The sequence below is a fragment of the Magnolia sinica genome, chromosome 5 (assembly GCF_029962835.1).
Source record: "Magnolia sinica isolate HGM2019 chromosome 5, MsV1, whole genome shotgun sequence".
Classification (NCBI taxonomy): Eukaryota; Viridiplantae; Streptophyta; class Magnoliopsida; order Magnoliales; family Magnoliaceae; genus Magnolia; species Magnolia sinica.
Window position 1 is genome coordinate 107,943,730 of NC_080577.1, and position 22,455 is coordinate 107,966,184.

Genomic DNA, 22,455 nt, shown 5'->3' on the forward strand with positions numbered 1-22,455 from the left:
AATATGAAATAAGAGAAGATTTAGATAATAAAAAGGTTGGATAAAAAATGATATAGCTTTGATACCATCTAAAAGGGTAGAAAGAGAGAGAAGAGAAAGGGTTCAATTAGAGCTCACGCCCCTCCCTCTCCTTTTATATTATTAAAATTCAAGAATTACAGAAATACCCTTAAGTAACAAAAGAAAAAATCTCCACCATATCCTAGACCACTATAAACAATCTAAGTGGGCCTGCATAGGCCCATGTCACATTCATTAACAAGTGATTTTAATTTCTGAGTTGTTTTTCATATCCTTCAGATAGGTGTTCTTATCTTTATCTCAGACTAAGCCAATACATATGAAAATCTGCCCATTTGTTGATTGCATCCTTTTCCATTAATGTGAATTATAAAAAACATATTTCATGCGGCCCATGTTGATTTGGTTTTTGCCATTCCCAGTGTTATTCAGGTAACCTTTTCCCAAATAAACCTTCTAGTTTGTTTTCTTTGTTAGTGTTTTGTTGTCTTCACCAGGGCTTGCCATATTTATTATTTCTTAACTATGCCAACAGCCAACGGATGAGCTTCAAGTGTGTGGTGTGGAGCTGCTGGAGACTCTTCTGTCATTTTGTACAGAACTTCACAAACCTTGTGGTGGGATTGAGCCTGTCACTGAGCTGTCAAGGCGGTTATTACTTGTCCAGAAAGAGCTTGGACTGCAATATTTACCAGCATTTGTTTCAGTTGCAACTTCCTTGTCCTTGATTCTCACCCAAGCAGAGTTTGAACATGAACAGTTCTCTGTACTTAAACTATCAATCTTCATGTTGAAATGGAAAAGTGATAATGGTGTGTTCTTTAATCTTGTTGCAGAGAACTTGTGTCAGGCTGATATTTGGATATATTTGAGTGCTAATTTATTTATTTACCATAATTATGGGTAGATGTACCGTTGTGAAAAGTTATTGTTTGTCTCTTTTCCTTTTAGGATCTAACATTCAGGTTTACCATTTACATCTTTTCAAAATTTGGATATGGATAAGTGTTCCAAGAGCTGATCACTGTGGTACATTATTATTGTTCGAATCTACAAAATAGAATGAAGGCAATAAATTTACTTCGGCTAAGGATTTTTGTTTTGCCTCGTCTTCGTGTTCATTGCTTATGCGCATCAAATACATTTTGTCTATATACATATGCAAAAGGTATTTGCATCTATAAGGCTAACTATACATGTGTCATGCTTTGTGCCTTTGAACACCAGGATGCTGGTTGACGTATTCGAGTGTGTGTTCTGTTGTGACTTGTGAGTAGAAACAAAGTTGGAGCAGTTGTTGCCACCAACTGCTCTGTCAATTATTCTTGCTGCTTTTTCTTTGTTCAGAACATCTTGTATCTTTCGTAACTATCCATCAGAATAAAAAAATGTATGATCATTAGACCAATGACGGCGTCAAAGCCATCTTCTGACATGACAATGTACTGAAAATATGCAAGCATAATTACTGCGAATAATGGTTATCTACCACTGTTTCAAGCTTCACTTTTCAATGTTTTGCTGAATGTTTTAAACCTGGCTTGCAACTTCTCTGTTGTGCCTGCAAAGAATATTTTAAGTTTTTAGCATACAGACTAAATGCCGACTTTTGTTTCTTGCAAACCTCGGGCCTTCTTTTACTGCAACCTGAGGTTTCCATTGTCTCAAAGCATTTTTGGCTCTTATTTAGTTCTGGTAGTGGAGCCATAAAGATTCATATTTTGTGATGTGACTGAATTCTTCACAAGTAACATTGTCCCGTGTCTTTGAAAGCAGGGCTCATAATCGTGGTTTCCAATGCATGCGATGGATATTCACCATATTTGCATTTTATCAATTTTTATTATTATTAAGATGCCTTCTGCTTTTCTTTTAGAATCCAATAGTGGAGTCCTGTTCTTGACATCTCATGCCTTGCTTGAGTGTGATCAATGAGTGGTTTTAATTCCCATGGAACTTAAAATTAAGGCCTTTGTGTTGCCCTTAATTTTGCAGGAAAAAAAGGCCTTTGGGTTGCCAAAATCCAAGTGGATTTTGATCCCTGACATTTTCTGACCATGTATCCACATCAGCAATTGCTTGTTTTGCGTGAAAGAGCCCCATGGAAGTTGGTGGGCTTTGTTTCATCTGATGTGGATCCATGACACGAAATTGCTGGGAATCGAAATCCGTTTGAATTTCAGTAGTGCAAACTGGCCCATAGTCTTGAAGGTTATTTCTTATGATAGTTTCCCATTGCCTGACAATTTCTTAAAAAGGAATTATTGTTTACTGTTGCAGAACATATTATGGGAAGAGCGACATGTTGCCTCAATGAAGAGCTTCTATTTATTTTTCCCGTTATCAACCTTCTGTCATCTCCTTCTAAATCTGTTAAAGCTGCTGCAATTGATTTACTTTCAGATTTGGAAAGGCTCTTAGCAGATTTTGCAATTGCACCAAAGAAAGTACCAGTTACCCCTGTGGGGTTACCAACTGTTAGCAAACCTGAATCAATTACTTTTCGGCTTCTGCATCATCTTTGGTCCAAGGTTTGATTTTGGTCTATCCATTTCAGTTAGTGTAATTATTTTCTGTTGATTAATATTCACTTCTGTGGGAATCAGTTATCAGATTTGAGCTCTACCTAGACTCCTTTGACAGTGCTCCACGTCTTTCTGCTAAGGGATAATATTGTGATTAATATCAGTGTTCGAAATATTGGTATCATGTTACGTATCACATCCTTGGGATACAGATATGTATCGGTTATCGCACCAAATATATCGTTTGTATCAGGTAATTTATCGCACGTTTTGGGAAACATTGGGAAAATGTTGAATTTTTCAATGAAACTTCAGGGATTGTTAAAACCAACTTTAATGCACACTTTTAAATCATAACATCTAAAAAAAGAAGTGTACATAATAGGTTTCCTTTGTATAGGGTCCTAAGCTATGCGCTGTCTGACTGAACTAATGCAACTATATTCAAATTGAATGCATAACATTTAGAGTGTATGTGATGATCATTTTATCAAGCACTTCTAAATACTTCGAAATTAGTCTCAATTGATAGTTGGTTGAAGGGAAATTTCGGAAAAAATAATATTTTAATAATTTTTAATTAAAAATAATTTTTATTTTTCGAAAATTGACAAGGACTTAACGAATCAGTAAAACAACCCTTATACATTGCTTGATTTCATGTTTGGAGTGCAATATTGTGAACAATTTGAAAGAAATTGGGAAAAATTTGAATTTTCTCCAAATTTTCACAAATCGGACCGCCTGCACTCAAATTTCAAAACTAGAGTGCATGTGATGATCATTTCATCAAATACTCCTAAATACTTCGAAATTAGTCTCAATTGACAGTTGGCTGAAGGAAAATTTCAAAATAAAATAAAATAGGGAGAACATGAAGAACTAATGGATATCGAAATCAAAGCTCCAATTCCATGTTTCAAAAAAAAACATGGAGAACATGAAAAACCAATGGATATCAAAATCAAAGCTCCAACTCCATGATTGTTCATGCAAGATATGAAGAACCAATGGATTTATAACCATTTGACACTGATTTAACATACTTTCAACAAAAAAAGGGATCAGGAATTAAAATGATCACCGGATTGAACATGTGAGATATATCGGCACTACCTATGCGTTTCGTATCGCACGTGGGACACATGATATATAGTGGGATATATCAGCCGATATCGTTGATATTTAAAACATCAATTAATATACAATATTATATTTCAATTGATACTTTGGCTGATCGGTCATCTGACAATTGTGTCCCAGGCTCCAAACTCTGGCGATACAATTTGGTAGTTACAGGATCCAAATGCCGGTATACTGCTAATATCATTGGAATTCTGGGTATTCCACCCGTGATGTTGAAAAGTAAAACAGAATTGAATAACGAGGTAAAGATAGCCGTTGCGGATGAAGGATCCGCCCTTGTAGCAGTGAGCCCCACAACAGTGAGCCCCAGTGAGAAGATGGGAGCTGTAAAATAGTGGAAAGATAAATGGAATAGGGAAGAAGAAAGAGAGAGGAGGAGAACCTAGAGAGAAGAGAATGAGCTAAAGTACGGGCTCACACTCCCCGTCCATTTATATTATCAAAGTTTCATAATTATAGAAATGCCATTAACAACAAACGAAAAAATCCCCTTTGCCCTAGACCAAAATAACCCCATCTAAGTGGGCCTATGTTACAGTCATTAACACTCAGGCTAGAGCATAGATATTATGTATGTTAGGCTTGGAAAATATGTGTAGCCTGAGTGGAACAAAGAGCTTTGGTGAACACATCAGCAAGTTGGTCCTGAGATCGAACAAATGGAGTATAGATTTCGCGCCACTGAAAACTTTCTCACGTATGAAGTCACAATTGACTTTAATTTGTTTAGTTCTTTCATGATAGACCATAATTTGTTGTGTGAAGCAGCCTGATTGTCACAAAATAACTGCATAGGTAGGTGCACTACATGTTCTCTTTCTTGCAATAATTTCTTGATCCATATCAAGTCATAGGATGTATGAGCCATTGCTTTGTACTCTACTTCAACACTTGATGGACCACCACACTGCTTCTTCCTCGTCCATGTAACTAGATTTTCTCCCATGAATGTACAATATCCAGTAGTGGATTGTCTATTTGCTAAGGAACCTGCCCAACCTGCATTTAAATATCTTGTGACCCGAAGATGACCTTCCATTTGTACAAAATTCCTTGACTTGGTGATTCTTTGAGGTAACACTCCAATAACTGCTTCTATTTGAGGTACTCTTCGAGAACTCATGAATTGTCTTACAACGCTCGATACATAGGATATGTCTGGTCGAACGCTCTATACATAGGATATGTTTGGTCGAACGCTCAATACATAGGATATGTCTGGTCGAGTAATCGTTAAGTAAGTCTTCCAACCTATCTTTTGTTCCCTCTCTGGATCCTCCACGACATCTCCTTGATCACTTACAAGCTTGTGATTAGGATCCATTAGAGTGTCAACTGGCTTGCTTTGAAGAAGACCTGGCTCAATGAGTAAATCCATAACATATTTCCATTGAGATAGAGTAACTCCATTGGATTTGGCCACTTTATACCAAGAATTGAAGATGACCTAGATCTTTTTTGAGAAAATGTTGTTCAAGACACCTTTTTAGTTCTTCAATCCCCTTGTTGTCGTTTCCAGTAACAACGTTATTATCCACATATAGTACAAGCATAAGAAGACCCGAGATACATTTCTGTACAAAAAAGAAATGATCAACATGATTTTGAAACAAGTTTAATGCAACGTTGCTGAACTTGTTAAACCATGCACATGGAGATTGTTTTAAGCTATAAATTGCCTTTCAGAGTTTACACAGTTTGTCAGACTCCCCCTGAGCAACAAATCTGGGAGGTTGCTCCATATAAACTTCTTCTGTAAGATCACCATAAAGGAAGGCATTTTTTATCGCCAATTGGGAAGAGGGGTCAATCGTGATTAACAACTACAGACAATATAACCCGAATTGAATTCAACATGGTCACAGGGGAGAATGTTTCACTGTAGTCAATACCATGTGTTCAAGTATACCCCTTAGCGACTAGGCGGGCCTTCAACCATTTAACTGTACCATCAGAATAAAACTTGATTATGTAAACTCATTTGCAACTCATAACACGTTTATTAGTTGGAAGTGTGGTAAGTTCCAAGTGTCACGCTGATGAAGTGCATCCATCTCTTCCTCCATAACCTACTTCCAACTCTTATGTAACGGAGCTTCCTCATATGACTTGGGAAAAAGTGAGAAGACAAGGACAGGGCAAAGTTGTAGAAATTTAGAGATAAGCTATGAAAGGAAACATATTTAGCGATGGGACAATCGGTACACATACACTTGTTTTTTATTAGGGCAATAGTAACATTAAATGTATCTAGAGAACACATTGGATCACAAGTCCCCGAAGAAGATATGTTGGACAGCACATCATGGTTGGCTGTACCTTATGTCCGTTTTCGTCATGAGTAGACCTTCAACTGATGCACAGTGGGAATGAAAGATGTTGTAGATGATTGAGGTTGGATGCCTTTGTTGACCGCAACAGGTATGGGAACAATTTCTGTATTAAGAGATTTGCTATCTTTTGAGAAGAACAGGGTTGACTAAAAATAGGAAACATCTGCACGTACATATTATCTTTGAAGTGATTGACTATAATAACGAGAACCCCTATGTGTGCAAGAAAATCAAAGAAAAATATATTTAACCGCTTGAGGATCAAACTTATTATGGGTAGACTCTAGCTGATGCCCGATGGACCAAACAAACACATAAAAACCTTTAGGAGGTAGAGAAAATAACAGAGTATTTAGGAACAAAACTTGATGAGGTGATTGATCCTTTAAAACAGATAAGGGCGTCCAATTTATCAGAAAACATGCTGTGAGTATGACATCACTTAAAAAACTCTTAGGAACATTCATGTGAATTAAGAGAGTAGAAGTTATCTCAAGGAGGTGATGATTTTTCTATTCTGCAACCCCTTTTTATTGTGGGGTGTGCACGCATGATGTTTGAAGTAGGATTATTGTTATAGAAAAAAAATTGTTTACAAGCTTGGGACGTACTCTTTGGCATTATTAGACTGAAACATAGAAACTTTTGAATTAAAATGATTCCGCACTTTCATTTGGAAAGTCTTGAAAATAGAAAATAATTTAGATATATCTTTTATTAAATAAAGCCATTTCTTTCTCAATCTATCATCAACAAATGTAACAAAATACTTAAACTCAGGCCTATCAGATATTTAAGCTAGACTCTAAACATTTGAATGAACCAAAACGAAAGGAACTAAACGACATTTCTCAACACTTGGTGGAAAAGTAGCATGGTGACACTTACTCACCTCACATACATCACACTCTAGGCATGCATCAATGGCAAGGAAAGAATGACACCCTTAAGAATCTTCAATAATTGATGTTTGAGACGGTAGTGACACTGATAAGTTGAGATGCCTTTTTGCTGTTGTGCCCACAACATCATAATCAAGATAGCACGACCTGTCATGCTTATGTCCTCTACCAATATTCATATTCATTTTTAGGCGTTCGAAAACATAATGTGAATGATAGAAAGTTACACAACAGTTAAGGGCTTTTGGTAAGTTTGCTAACAAATAGAAGGCTTACAGGAAATTTTGGAATAAATAAAACAAAAGATAATGAAAGAGAGGGTATCGTCTGCCAGAGTGACAGAAGTGCATGTTAATGAGCCATCAATAGATGAAAACACACTAGACTAACCTATCATATGGTTGGATGCTCCAGGGTCAATTACCCATGGAATATGAGACTTAGATCCTAAATAGGTCATATTTAAGGTCACAAGTGTAGCCATAGGGGTGAGAGTAATTGCAGAAGTGATAAGAACAGGCTAATTCTGTAAATTGTTTAACAACTTGGGAATATTCTTCTTGAGTCAAAGTAACAACCTTACTAGTTATACATGTCTATGGAGGAGTAGATGTAGAATTAGCCAGATGAGGCCTGCTACTTTCTCTAGTGCGGGAAGCTTGATTGGCCATTGCAGACTTCCCATGAAGGTCCCGACATTTTTCAACAGTATGATTGGAAGACCCATGATGCATGCACTTCCTAGGTCTGTGACCTTTGCCATGGCCACCTCCCATGTCACCACAACCACCTCTTCCACCACGGCTGCCACCATGGCCTCGTTCAAAGAAGAGCTGAGATGTCATGGCTCCACTTGTAGAGCCCAAAGATATGTTGGAGGCGTGTGTACACCTTGTTTATAGATGAAACATCTTTGCCATCCAAAATCTGTGCACGAATTATTTCATACTCACGTTTCAATCCAGATAAGAACTTGACTACTCACATTGCTAATGTAGTTTCTCAAAATTAGTAGTCGGGGTTGATACAAATTCAGCTCTTCCCACATTCCTTTTGAGTTTGGAATAGTATTCACTCAACGATTTATCTCATTGTTGAAGCTTGGATATTTCTTCATATAACTGATATAAGTATGAGAGATATTTTTATCAGATGAATAAATCTCTGATTGAGCGTCCCACACTTTCGTAGCCATATGCAGAAACATGACATTTGCACTTATGGAGGGTTCCATGCTATTCCATAACCAAGTCATAATTTGGATGTATTCTGGATCTATAGGTCATAAGTACTGGATTCTTGATCTAGTTTCTCTGTGGTTAGATATCTCAATTTCCCTTGGCCACGAGAAATCTTGGATTGACTTAGACTGCTGTAAATAGTTTGTCCCATTTAACTTAGTAGAGGTTATTTGGACCATTAAAAAAGCAGATGGGGTTATAAATCGAGATTTCGGATCACTTTTTATCTCTATAATACTACTGTAAATAGTTTGTTCCATTTAATTTAGTAGAGGTTATTTGGAACCTTAAAAAATCATATGGGTTTATAAATCCAGATTTCTTGTCATTTTTTATCTCCATAACAAATAAAAGAAGAGTACCTTACAAGCACAAACACGGGCTAACCTAGTACAATCGATGAGCAACAGACTTGAATACTTTACACAATGCACATGTCACCTCAGACAGAAGAATTTGCCTACACGTCCATTACTTCCAACCAGCCATGAAAAAATAGTCATAAATGCACATCTAATATGGGCAAATTGCCCACACGTTTGCAACGATCATACGTGAGGTGATATCATTCAAGAAGCCATTATTTTCATTCCTCTACGCACACACGAACCATTCCAAAAGGCAGGACACAAAAGAAACGAAAAAGAAACTCGAAGTTTTTAAAGATATTTTCCATACAAGCAAGATAAAGGGAGATCAAGGAATAAAAGAAAAGAAGCAATGATAAGATTTAGAGAATAAGACGAAGGATTAGAAACGACGTAGCTCTAATACCCAATGTTGTAAATAGCGAATAGCGTGTAGCATAGTGTTCACCTTTCTAAAGCATAAAGCCATAAGCTACATAGCCTGTAGCTTATGCTACATGCTACTTCTAGATTTTTAATCAAGGCCATGCTTGGTTGCACCAATTCATGATATTCTGCACCAAATTAGAATGATTAATAATGAAAATTTAACAATATTTCATGATATTTCGTGCAACCAAACGCAACCTAAAGTAATAGGAAAGGACAATGATTAGATATAAAGGTAAAGAATGAGCAAAGAAATACCTTTAAGGAAAAAAAGAGTAAAGAAATTGATTTAATATTGTTAGTTTGTTACTTATATTATTTTACTAAAAGCATTGAAAAGATCAAGTAATTTTTATTGAAAATAGAAAAATGTAAAAAATCATTGAAAAGATTAATTTATTTTAGCGTTGCAATGAAAAATAACTTGTAATATGAACTACATGGTGTATAGCGTAGTCTATGTCGTATGTAGTGCATACAAATTATCATGAAGCGTAGGCTATACACGACTTGAGTTATTTTCTTGAGTTACGTAGCATTAAGGCTAAGTGACACTACATAGCCTAAGCTACACTCTACATAGCATAACTATTTAAAACATTGTTGATACCATGTAAAATAGTGGAAAGAGATGGAAGAGAGAAGAAGAAAGAGAGAGGAGAAGAAAATGTAGAGAGAAGAGAATGGGCTGAAGTACGGGTTCACAGCCCCTTCTCTTTCTTTTATATTATGTTAGTTTCATAATTACAGAAATGCCATTAATAACAAAAGAAAAAATCTCCTTTGTCCTAGACCAAAATAACCCATTTAAGTGGGTCTATGTAGGCTCATATTACATTCATTAATAGGAGTTTTTAAGGATCCACTCCCAAGCCATGCTCTAATCGCAACCACCTAGAAGTATCTGCTTTTCTAACCCCTGTTAAGGACATTCTTACAAGTCATGAGTATTTAACTAATGTGTGCCCTCCATTGAAGATCTATCTCAAACAATACCACAGGATCTTCAACTTTTTTCTTAAAAAAGAATTAGCTGATGAGCAAGTTATTTTGTATTGGTAACGGTGGTCGTAACGGTCATCACCATTATTGATACGAGTATCAGTTGTAACAGCTGATACGGGGGTGTAATAGCGGTTATGACCCCCGTAACGGTTCAAAAAGATTTTACTCGAAAAATTCTAGAAAAACATCTAGAAAATCTAGAAAAATGTAAATATTCCAAATATGTATTTATTTTTTGTTTTGAACATGTTTGTGGTAATGTAACAGTCCACTCATTGGTGAGAGTATTGTAGTTTTAAAAAAAATACATGCACATCACTTTTTTTTTTAAAAAGAAAAGGGGCCCTCAGAGGTTATGTTCGCCCAAATCGCTTCAATCTACTATTTTAATCCTAAAAACTATAATACAAGTGGTCAAAATTTGCTGTAGAATGATGTTTAGGAAGTAGAAGAGTGAAAAAAGGAGGAAAAATGGATTTACATAGAAAAAAGTGGTCGTTTTTTGACCTTTATGAGGGTAACAGTCATTATGCCCCTGTAACGGCCCCTATAACGGCCGGTATGGTCCAAAAAAACATCTAGCCTGATTCACTCCCGTATCGCATAACGGTCATGGCCGTTACCTATACGTATCGACCTTTATGGCCATATCGTAACGGATACGGAACACTTTGCTGATGAGTGTAATTGAGATGTGAATAGAGGAAGTAGGAAAAGGCCACCTATGCTTTAACTGAGGATATGGTCCTTGATGGAGTGGAATGCTGGAACAAGATTCGCGTAGCTGAACTCAATTAATTGGGTACTTGGGATAAGGCTTAGCTGGTGGTGATGATGATGATGATGGGGGGAGAAAAAAGAAAATGCACTTTCTTTTCTTTTCTTTTTTTGGGCCTCGAAAAGGAAGGCACAAGTTAACATCAATCAGTGTGATTTTATTAGAAATCGAGGAGAGCACATACTTCGAGATCTTTAAAACCTGATGAGTTTTTTCTAGCAGAAACATTCTCTGAAGCTTTCATGCTAGCGGTTTTCTTGTTAGTTTTAATTTTTAATTTTTAATTTAATTTTTTATTTTACACACTATCATTAACATTCATCTCTCTTTAAACTAACAAATTTTAATGAATTTTATAAGTTTTGGGCAAGGAGGGACCATAATAGCTGGGTCTTCTCATTTAACCCTAGATTCATAGATCTACATTAAAAGGGGGTAAAAACGCCTTTTGGCTGCATTTTGCATTTACTTGGTCAAATTGGCTTGTCTAATGTCTAGGGAACTGGGTGAGTCCCATCTTTCATGCTTTGAATATGTTTTGGACAGATATCGTTGACCTTGTGCTGAAATGACATATTTGGGTGTCATGATGAATTTCGTGGTTTGTTTTGGCTGGCCTTTTGAGTAAGAATTATTTATCTCTAGATCTTTTTTTGGCCTATTTTTGTCGCATGAAATGGTTGAGTTGGATTTTTTAGTCCATTTTGAGTGGCATTTGCATGTGTTAGATCTGCTTTATTCCACATTTGATTTGTTTGACTGGGATCACCACATTTTCTGTGTAGTCCATACTTTCTTCAAGGGCTATACATGTGGGTATTGTGATATATGATTTTTTTTTTTTTTTTTTTCTGCGGAAGATCTTTGTAACCAGTCACAAAAATGTCGCAGTAGGATGACTGCAGCTCCAGTATTAAGTTCTCTACTTTGTTTGGCTGTAATTTTCAGGATCAATCTTCTTTATCCAACTCCTATTTTTTGAAGCTTGTTTGCAATGGTATGTCTGAATCTGAGTGCAAAAGGAGACATGGTGAGCAGAATTCATGGGTATCTCAGCTAAGAGAATACTCTCTCATGATTGCTGGGAGGCAGAAGTCAGCACTGATCTCACAATGTCAAGAAAATTTGTTAACAGGTCCATTCAATGTGTTCCTCAACCTATTTAACTTCAGAAATTGTAAAAAAACTGGTAAAACCTGAGAATGTAATAACTAAAATGGTGATTTTCTGCAATTCATCCTGTATTAACACCATCCATGGTTTTACTCTTTGCAGGAATGCCTTTGTTACTCTGTGCTATTATTTCCGTTTTAGTTGTACATCCTACATTGGCGAACTCTGCTGTCGATTCTTTGGCTGCTATTGGTATTATGGATCCTAAAATGGGTGTGCCGCTATTGCTATCTGTTCTCTTTTACAATAAAATATTCTGCCATAGTGGGAGCAAGTCACATGCCATATTGGTATGTTCTCACTGTTCATTTATCATGTACTTGATTGTAGGAAATCTTGCAACATGTCTTTTAGTGTCAAGTGTCTTGTTATTATGTAATCTAATGTTGTCAAAATTTTCAGCTCAAACTTTTGGGAATGCTTCCATCACTGGCCTCGCATTCTGTAATGGTGCCACTTATTGTGCAGACTATTTTGCCAATGCTTCACAAGGATGCACGACAGTATGCTATCTATCCGATTTATTTTGATGGTTATGTTATAAAATTTCTATTATCTTGTAGTGAGGACAGCAATCTGTAATCCACGAACAAACAGTAAAAATTTGATCAATTTGCTTCCAAGCTGTCATGCTGTTTTTTCCTAATATCTTTTCTTCAGAGATGACTCTTAGATCGTCTTTACTTCACTTAATGAGCTATAGTAACTTCTAACATTTAATACTGTCAAATCTTGATGAGTCCCTGACTGAGGTCTTTGCTTATTCCTATCTCTGCGAGTGTTTCATGAGCATCATCTCTGTCATCACTTTCATCATCATCATAGCCTTTTCCCAGATATTTTGGGTTGTCTTTACAAATCCTGTTTGCTAATCATTCCTACTTGACACATGAACAAACCTTCTTATCTATTCTCACCCACTCAATCCAAGTCTTTTCGGGCCTTTGTCTAATCCTCTTTTCAGGGTCTTCAACCCTAGACCGTGTCCCTCTCCTTGCCAGTACCATCTCGTCTTTGTTGCACATGGCCAAACCATCTCAATCCACTCTCCATTAGTTTCTCTTATTGCGACTAGCCCCAGGCTGCTTCGGACAACAAATGCAGTATATTTTTGTGATAAACAAATACAATATATTGTTTTGATGAACAAATACCATGCATTGTTGGTGTCATAGGATGTGGCTGGAGATGGTAGAATCAATGTCTTTGTATGAGTACATAGCTACATTGTCATGCATTTATCTGTGCCCATTTTGTGCTGTACCTTCGTGGATATGGGAATCCTTCCATATGAAGGACCAATAATTGAAACTTGGCTTCCAGTTTTAGTTGGGTCGAATTGTTGAGCCTCCAATACAAATGTCAAATTTGTCTTTCCTGAAATAAAGCACCTACCTTAAATGATAACTGCTCTATTTTAAGCCCAACCTTACAAGAAGAGGATCTATGATTGTGTTGCTGTATAATGTAGTTTATTTGAAGAGTTTTTTTTTTTTTTTGGCAACTTGTACATGTTTGCTGTAGAATATTGAGAGAGAAGAAAGAGAAGAGAGAACAATTTTTGAGAAGAAAAGAGGAAAGAGAGTGAGAGAGATATTTTTGGACCTCCCTTCCCTCTATTTATAGGAGTTTGAAAAGACAAAAATACCCCTAGTAAGCAAAGAAAAAATTCCATGTATGTCCTTAACAGGAATCCTAACATAAATAATGGATCATTCTAAGAAAAGCTAGGCCCATTTCCACCATCCAGGTGACATCCACACATCCCTTGATGGGCCGTATAGCTGTATGGTCCATATCGCGTATATTAACACTCCCCTTCAAGCTGGAGCATAGATGTTGTCCATGCCAAGCTTGCAATATTTATGCGTAGATTGACTGCAAGGAAAAGCCTTGGTGAATACATCTACAAGTTGATCACGTGAACTAACATATGATGTAGAGATTTCACCACTTGAGACTTTCTCACGTATGAAGTGGCAATCTACCTTAATATGTTTAGTTCTTTCATGATAGATTGGATTATTGACAAAATGGGAAGCAACTTGTTTATCAAACAACTGCATGGGTAGATTCACCTTGAACCCTAAGATCCCTCCAAAGTGCTCCGCCTCACTTCAGTGGTCCACATGGGTGTGGCACCCTAAGATCCCTCCAAAGCTTTCTATTTTGTCATGGAAAATTATTAACAGGGCCATTTCGGTAGATGACAGAGTTCAAAGGAAGGGTGTGAGACCTCGCTTCCATATGCACTTGCTGCGCCCCTCTTGCCGTCCCTGCGACTGAATCCATAGATCATATTTTCTTGGCGGGTGCCACTCCTCGAGTCTGGGAGCACTTTGCCAGTCTCTTCAATGTCGGAGGCCAACCAGCAACGTCGGCGATTGGGAGGGCCAGTCCTTGGTGGGCCACACCGGTTTCTTCAAAATCTGTGTTTCTCTTGAGGGGCCTGCTCCCTGTCTTCATCTTCTGGGAACTGTGGAAGGCTAGGAATGCGGCTCGATTTGACGTCACCAATGCCACCAGCTCCATGGTTATCAAGAATATCCTCCGCTGGATTGAAGTGATCGCCCCCTCTCTCAAGTTGCCGCCCTCTCCCAATCGCTCCACGTCATCTACCCTCAATGCTTTGGGTATCAACCCTCCTCCTACCACGTCCAGATGCCAAGTGGTTTACTGGATCAAGCCTGACCAGGATTGGATCAAAATTAATGTGGATGGCTCTGCGTTAGGCAACCCGGGTCCTTCAGGTGGTGGGGGAATTGGTAGAAATTCTTCGGGTGATTTCCTTTTCGCTTTCTCGTCGGCCTACGGCTTTGGATCCAACACGAGAGCTGAAATTCGGGCCATGCTGGATGGCCTTGAGGAATGCGTTCGGTGGGGTTTCCCTAAGGTCGCAGTGTCTAGCGATTCCAAGTCGGTGGTCGCTGCTATCCATAATCCCGCGTCCTTCTCCTGGCCCATTGGGTATTGGATGACACGGATTCGCGCCATCATGAATATCATCGAGGTCCGTATCTCCCATACCCTTAGAGAGGCCAACTCGGTGGCGGGCCCGCTTGGGGAGTGAAGGCCAGTTGGACAAGCGCTTCCATTCTGTGCAACAACTTCCTTCTCATGTTTGCGGTCTCATTTTCTTGGATAGAGTAGGACTTGGCAATCTAAGGATCGCCTAATTCCTCGTCGCTCTTTGTGATTTTCTGTCTTACGATAGGCGGGCCCTTCTCATTTTGTCGTTGGACCTGCCCCTGTGTATATTTCCTACTCCATATCAATAAAATTTCTCTCTTTTCCAAAAAAAAAAAAAGAAAGAAAAAAAAAAGAAAAAAAAGAAAAGAGATTTACCATGAACCCCATTTCTTGTAGCAGTTTCTTGATCCACACCAGGTCACCAACTCACCAGTAATATGAGCTATTGTTCTATATTCTTCTTTGTCACTTGATCTGGTCACTACACTCCACTTCTTACTCTTCTATGTGACTAGATTTCCTCCCACAAATATACAATATTCAGCATTAGAGTACCTATGACCTAAAGATGATTATTTTGTTTGTATAGAATTCCTTGACTCGGTGCCCTTTTAATGTATTGCAGAATTCAAACTACTGCATCCATGTACAATACCCTTGGAGAGCTCATAAATTGACTCACCACACTCACGTCGTAAGAAATATTTGGTTGGGTGATGGTTACTAGATGAGTTTACCAACCAATTTTTGATACCTCCCTAAGTTTTCAAGTACCTCACTTTGATATCTAGTAAGTTTGTGATTCGGATCCATAGGTGTGTCTACTGGCTTACTGCCAACAAGTCTAGTCTCTATGGGTAAATCCAAAACATATTGATTGAGATAGATTAATTCCTTCCTTTGACATGACAACTTCTATACCTAGGCAGTATCAAAGATGTCTCAAATCTTTTATGAGAAGATGTCTTTGTAGATACTTCTTTAGGTCTTCTATTCTCTTATCATCACTTCCGGTAGCAACATTATCGTCAACGTATACTACTAACACAATACTACCGACATGCCTCTCCATATAAAGATAGAATGATCTGCATGGATTGGAACAAAACCATAGTTCAATACAACTTTACTGAATTTGTCAAACCATGCACGTGGTAACTGCTTTTTAATGTGGTTGTGAGTTTCAATATGGATGGTTGGATGGGTGTGGGCCTTGCTGATTTATAGTCTGGACCCTTGTATGGACCTGATCTGGATCTGATCTCAATATGAACCCTTAGATGGACACTCAATTGGCCATCAATGCGGACAAAATTGGGCCTGATCGAAAGATATGATGGCCTGGATGCATCACATTTTTTTTTTTTTTTGTGTCTGTTAGCTCAGTTTCATGAAATTTTGGTGAAATTATATTTCTTCTGTTGATTCATAAGATCCATTATTACATGGTTCAAAAGAACAGTAGCCAATCAGACTGGATGACACTTGCTGACATGATGAGATTGTGTTTGTCTAATGATTATTTATTTATTTTCGTACTGAGGTTGTTTTCTGGTTGAATACCACACCTGTGCCAAATATAGTTTAGCTAACTAATATTGTATTGCCGTAATCTTGTCTTTTGTGTTTCGAGGACAGATTTACTTGCATTTATGTACAGCGTTTAGGAAATTGTTAAAGAATGTCACTAAAGTCTCAAAAAAAAAGAGGGGTTTGCCGCTCTCTTGTTTAGTTCCATTTTTTTTTTTTAATGTTACCGATAAAAAGCTAAAAAGAGAAAACGAAGGAAAGTGTCAGGCCTTGGTAGTGATGGAGGAGGACATAGCAGATAGGAAACTCGAAGGGGAGATTATATCACAGGATGATCAGCGTTACCGTTGGCAAACCATCGAGAGAAAACGAAGGAAAGGCAAGAAGGCGTTTGGGAGAGCAAGAAAATCAGACTCATACCCTACGTTGTTCGTCAGAGGCTTCCCTGGAGGGTGGTTCCCGATCAACTTTGAGAGATTTTTCGGGCGTGTCGGGGCGGTGATGGACGTTGTCCTACCCAGAGACCGGACTTCGGGGCTCCCTCGAGGATTTGCCCTGGTAAGGATGAGTTCGGAAGAGGAGCTGGGGAGGGCAGTCTAGATGCTTCACGGACAGTGTTTTGGAGCCAAACCATTATTAGTCCAAAGGGCTAGGTTCGGCCCCGAAAGACTAAAGAGGAAGAAAGGCCCTGGGGAGCGAAAGGCTACAAACAACATCTCTGGAAATGCAGTAATGCCTATCAGGCCAACTATCGGAGATCAACCCTCGCAACTTAGCGGTCAATTGTTTAAAGAGGCTTTGCTTAACTGGGGGGGAAGTTTGTCTCAGCCCGTTCATTAAGAATCCTCAGTATCCGACCATACCATCCGCATCAGTCAAACCGCTTTTGATCGATCTAGAGCTGATCTTGCGGATACCATTATTATCATTAGCAAAGGCGATGTATCCATCCCGCAGGTGAAAGATTGGATAGCCGAAACTTCAGGTTTTACTCCGGGCAACTACTTTATCAAACCTCTGGGGTATAATGAACTTTGGGTCAAGGTCTGTCCCGGTCTCAATCCGGAAATGATCCTTATGGTGGGTCATCTTCATTCAGGTGGCCTAGTTGCGGCAGTTATTAGATGGGAAGATTACTCCATTTTCGGGAAGGAGAATATCTGGATTCAGATATGGGGAGTCCCTTTGGAAATCTAGTCTGATGATTTCTTCATTTCGGCGGCGGCATGTCTAGGTTCTTTCCTTGAGCTGGACCCAAAGACGAAGCTTGGGGAAGAGCTCTCCATCATCAGGGTGAGGGTTAGAAGAAAGAAGGGTCTCCCGTTTCCTCACCTCAAGGTCTTGGTCGACGACCGGTCTCTTGAGTTGCCGATTCTCAGAGAAAATCTTGATCCTCTGTACCCTAGGTGGGGTGATTTCTGGCGAGTCCGGGAGGAGCCTCCCCCACCTCCGACGAACAATCCTGCTACAACCATTAAGGCGCATACCCTCCCTCCATACTCCAGCGGAGTACCAATCCTATCCCTTGCCACTCTTCCTGCTCCCATTGAGATTGGTGATCCCAATCTCTCCATTCATGTAACACGTGGAAGCATCGAACAACCTCGATCCTCTCCGCCAACGGCCCCCGATCTCCAAATCATGCCTTCTGAATTGAGATGGAAGGAAAGCGCTACACGTGGCCTCAATACAACGGAAGTCAACTTTTTGGTAGCTTTTCCAGAAGACAATGACCCCACAGCTATCGAGAAAAGCCCACGTCGCCAATCATCTGCAGTCGTAATCAATAACCTTCGTCTCGAAGCCTCCCCTTCAATCTATCCGAGACGCGTGTCCTTGCACGTCACCTCCTCGAGCCCCCCCCCCCCAAATTACACGTGGCACACCACGTGCCTCTCCTTCGTCACATGTGCACCTCTTACCTCCCATCTGCTTCCCCTCCTTCAACTGACCCTCTCATTTTGGTTTCAGGTTCGGACCTGAACAGAACCTATCCCTTTTCTCTCAGACCCCAGAATCAACCTCTAGCCGATCCCTCCCTTCCTCCCTCACCCCCACACCCTGCAAACCTCCTGCTTCCTCCCCCACAAAACTTCTACGACTCTGACATTTCTGGGGTTGAGATGTCCACTTTTTCTGATCTCCAGTCCCGTCCTTCCTCCCCTCCGACCCCTTTTAACTAGGCAGATGATTGTTTAGACTTTGGTCCTATCACCTTATTTCAAGATATTCCTTCAGGTGAAGCGATTGATGCTGAACCCCTGCAGATGTGTGCGGATCTTTCTCAATTTCACCAGGAAGTCTCTTCTGGCATGCCTTTGTACGCCAACCGAGCGGAGCTCCTCAACAAACTCCCCAACAAGCGCTGGATCAGGGAAGCAATTGGCCACGTGGGAAGAAGGCTTGGATTATCTTTCGGGGACCGAATTGAGGACTATATTGCCCTGTTTTAGTGTATCAAGAATGAAGGAAGACCTCTTAAAGATCCTCAATCTAACATGAAGCACCAATCCAAATCTCGTATTAACCATGAGCTGCAGGGTTTGGATCCAAGTCCAGGTTTTAAATCAGCCTCATCATCCAAAGGAAGGAGGCAGGATAGTCGGGGAAGTTCGGTTTCCTAATGAGAGTTCTATCCTGGAATGTTAGAGGGGTAGGCTCCAAGCAGAAGAGGAGCCTCGTTAAAGCTTTGGTGAGCAGGAAAAATTGTGATGTCGTTTGTTTCCAAGAGACCAAGGTCCCTCAGTTCAACAACATCCTGTTGGCTTCCCTTTGGAGGTTGAATGATGCTAAGTGGGTCGCCCTTGATGCATTTGGTTCTTCGGGGGGGTATCCTCATCGCATGGAAATCTTCCAATTGGGACCTCCTGTCCTCATCGATAGGAGTCTTCTCTTTGTCGATCATTTTAAAAGATAAGTCCTCTAATTTTCAATGTCTCATTTCTTCTGTTTATGGGCCTACTGTTGATGCTTCTAGATCTCAGCTGTGGGAGGAGCTGAATCACGTTAGACTCACCTTTTCAGATCCTTATTGTGTGGTGGGCGATTTCAATATTGTCAGATTTGCAGACGAACATTCCCGCAAAAGAAGGGTTTCCACGGCAAGTTTTTCCTTCTCTGATTGGATCTAGTCCTAGGAACTTATCGATCTCCCGCTGTCAAGGGGAAAATTTACTTGGACTATTGGCAGGAAAGATCCCATTCAGTCCATACTTGACAGGTTCCTGGTTTCTTCGGAGTGGATAGAGGCTTTCCCTTCTATCCTTCAAATCGCTCTTCCAAGAACGACTTCTGATCATTGCCCGCTTCTTCTGGTTATGGAAGAAGATGAAAACCATTCAGATTCAATTCGTCCTGGCTCAGAATTGAAGGATTCAAGGATAAGATTATTGATTGGTGGTCGATCCCTCAGGTTGAGGGATTTGCTGGTCAGACTCATGTGCAAACTCAGATTCTGCAAATCTAAACTCAAGGATTGGGTTCGGGAAGATCTCCGTAAAAGAGAATCAGAATTTGACTCCCTCCTCTCTGAACTTCAACAAATCGACTCTGTTTCTTCAAGCAAGGCCCCAGCTTCTGATCTCCTCGCTAGGTGCATTCAAATCATTTAGGCTCTATCTGCTAGAGCCCTTGAAGATGAAGTTTCCTGGAGAATTAAATCCAGAACCAGGTGGATTATGGAGGGCGACAAGAATACTAAATACTACCACAACATTGCTAATGCTCATGCTCGATCCAAGGCTATTTTTAGTATTTTTGATAACGGTGTTTTGATTGAGGACAAACAGAAGATTGCAGACTTGGCAATCAATCATTTCAATTCTCTTCTATTCGTTGAAGCCTTGAACAGACCTCGACTCGACAATGTTCTTTTTTCCCGGTTGGAGCCAGCTGAAGTGGAATTGCTTGAATCCCAATTCTCTGAGGAGGAAGTTAAAGCTGCCGTCGATGCTTTGGGTGGAGATAAATCCCCTGGTCCTGATGGCTTCCCCATCATTTTTTTTCCAAGCTTTTTGGGAAACCATTCGTCACGATCTCCTTCAATTCCTAAACGAGTTTCACAGTAGAGCTAGGCTCTCCAAAGATCTGGGCGCGACCTTCATAACCCTCATCCCTAAGGTTGCTGGCGCTAACTCCGTTGCAGATTATAGACCTATAAGCTTGATTGGAGGTCCTTATAAGATTCTTGCTAAGGTCCTTTCCTCCCGCCTCTCAAAAGTCATAGGAAATTTAATCTCCCCTAATCAAAATGGCTTCATTAAAGGCAGGCAGATAACTGACTGTGCTCTCATTGCGAACGAGGTCCTCCACTCTTGCCACAAATCCAATCTCAAGGGTATTTTCTGCAAGCTGGATATAACCAAAGCTTATGATCATGTTGATTGGGAGTTCCTGCAATACATGCTTCATCGTATGGGGTTTGGGACCCACCTGGAGAAGATGGATTCAAGCCTGTATCGGTTCAGCTCACTTTTCCGTCCTTATCAATGGCTCTCCCAAAGGTTTTTTTAAAAGTTCTAGGGGGCTGTGGCAAGGGGACCTCCTTTCCCCTCTCCTATTCCTTATTATAGGAGAAGCGTTCTCAAGGATGATGTATAAAGGGCAAGATGAAGGGATCCTGAGAGGTATCGCCATGCCTGGTCTGTCCTCCCCTATCACCCACATTCAATTCGCTGACGATACTCTCATATTCTCAGAAGCTTCGATTGATTTTATTAACAATCTGCTAACGGCTTTTCACTGTTTTGAAGCAATTTCGGGGTTAAAAATTAATAGGGCCAAGTCGAAGCTATTCGGGATCAATGTTCAACCTGAGATCCTCCTCGAGTTTTCGGAAATTCTGGGCTGTCTAGTGGATTCCTTCCCTACTTTCTTCGTGGGTCTCCCCCTATTTGCCGGACCTCCTCCTATTTCAGCTTGGGACAAAGTCATTTCTAAATTCCACAAGTATCTTCCTAGATGGAAAAGTAGATACCTCTCATTGGGAGGGCGCCTTACTCTTATTAACGCTGCCCTTTCCAGCCTATCTCTCTATTTTATGTCTCTATTCAAATGCCCTACTTTGGTGCTGAAGACCATAGAGGGCATTAGAAGAGATTTCCTATGGTCAGGGAAGGAAAATCAGAACAACATCCACTTGCTTGATTGGAAAGACGTCTGTAAGATATTCCAACAGGGAGGAGCCAACATTAAAAATCTGAAAATTATGAATCAAGCCTTACTTGGTAAATGGACTTGGAGACTTGGCGCTGAAACTGACGCTCTTTGGACAGTCATCATCATAGGCAAATATGGATCTTCTCCGGGTGGTTGGTGGACTAGAGATTCCTCCTCATATAGGGCCTCTCACATTTGGAGAGGAATCTTGAAATCTAAGCAAGCGGTAATTCAGTATGTTAGCTTCGAATTGGGTAGTGGAGATTCTATCAGATTCTGGGAAGACCCATGGATAGGTGATTCCATGTTGAAATTGCGATTCCCAAACTTATACTGGTTGGCTCCTGATAAAAATATCTTCATCGCCCAATGCTTCTCAGCCACGGATTCTTAGGCCATGCGGGACTTCAGATGCCGAAGGAATCTCAGCGATAGTGAATGTTCTGAGCTTCTGGATCTCATGGAACTCATCTCCATGTCTGCGCCGATCTCATCCTCTCCCGACAGACTGATTTGGAATATTGATAAATCGAGCTCCTTCACGGTTAAATCTTTCTACTCCCTTATCACCCCTCTCCTGTCGTGGCACATTTCGGCTTCCCCGTTCATCTGGCGCTACCCGGTTCCTCCTAAAATTATCTGTTTCACCAGGCTTGTGGGGCGAAATAGAATTTTAACTGTGGACAATCTCAAGAAAAGGGGTATGCAGATTGTCAATATCTGTCTGTGCTGCATGCGTGGAGAAGAATCTGTCAACCATCTTCTAGTTCATTGCCCTTTCATCTATGAGATTTGGACAGATTTCTGTCAGCGGTTTAAGATCAATTGGGGCATTCCTCAATCGGCTCTCAATCTCTTATCTGCCTGGCACGGTCTC

General features: G+C 40.0%; 1 protein-coding gene across 8 annotated transcripts in view; it reads left to right on the plus strand.

Annotated features, from left to right (window-relative positions):
- Positions 1–22,455, plus strand: part of LOC131246626 (protein RST1) — a 93,426-nt gene that overhangs the window by 19,542 nt on the left and 51,429 nt on the right. For 6 of the 8 annotated variants that reach the window (XR_009171453.1, XR_009171454.1, XM_058246938.1 and 3 more), the window contains 5 exons: positions 557–833; positions 2,302–2,552; positions 11,697–11,883; positions 12,024–12,211; positions 12,324–12,424. Coding sequence is in view for 6 of the 8 variants with exons in the window: in XM_058246938.1 (XP_058102921.1) it covers positions 557–833; positions 2,302–2,552; positions 11,697–11,883; positions 12,024–12,211; positions 12,324–12,424 (1,004 nt within the window). In the remaining 2 variants the exon portion in view is untranslated. The remainder of the gene's footprint in view (positions 1–556; positions 834–2,301; positions 2,553–11,696; positions 11,884–12,023; positions 12,212–12,323; positions 12,425–22,455) is intronic. The other 2 variants (XM_058246943.1, XM_058246941.1) reach the window with 2 other exon arrangements.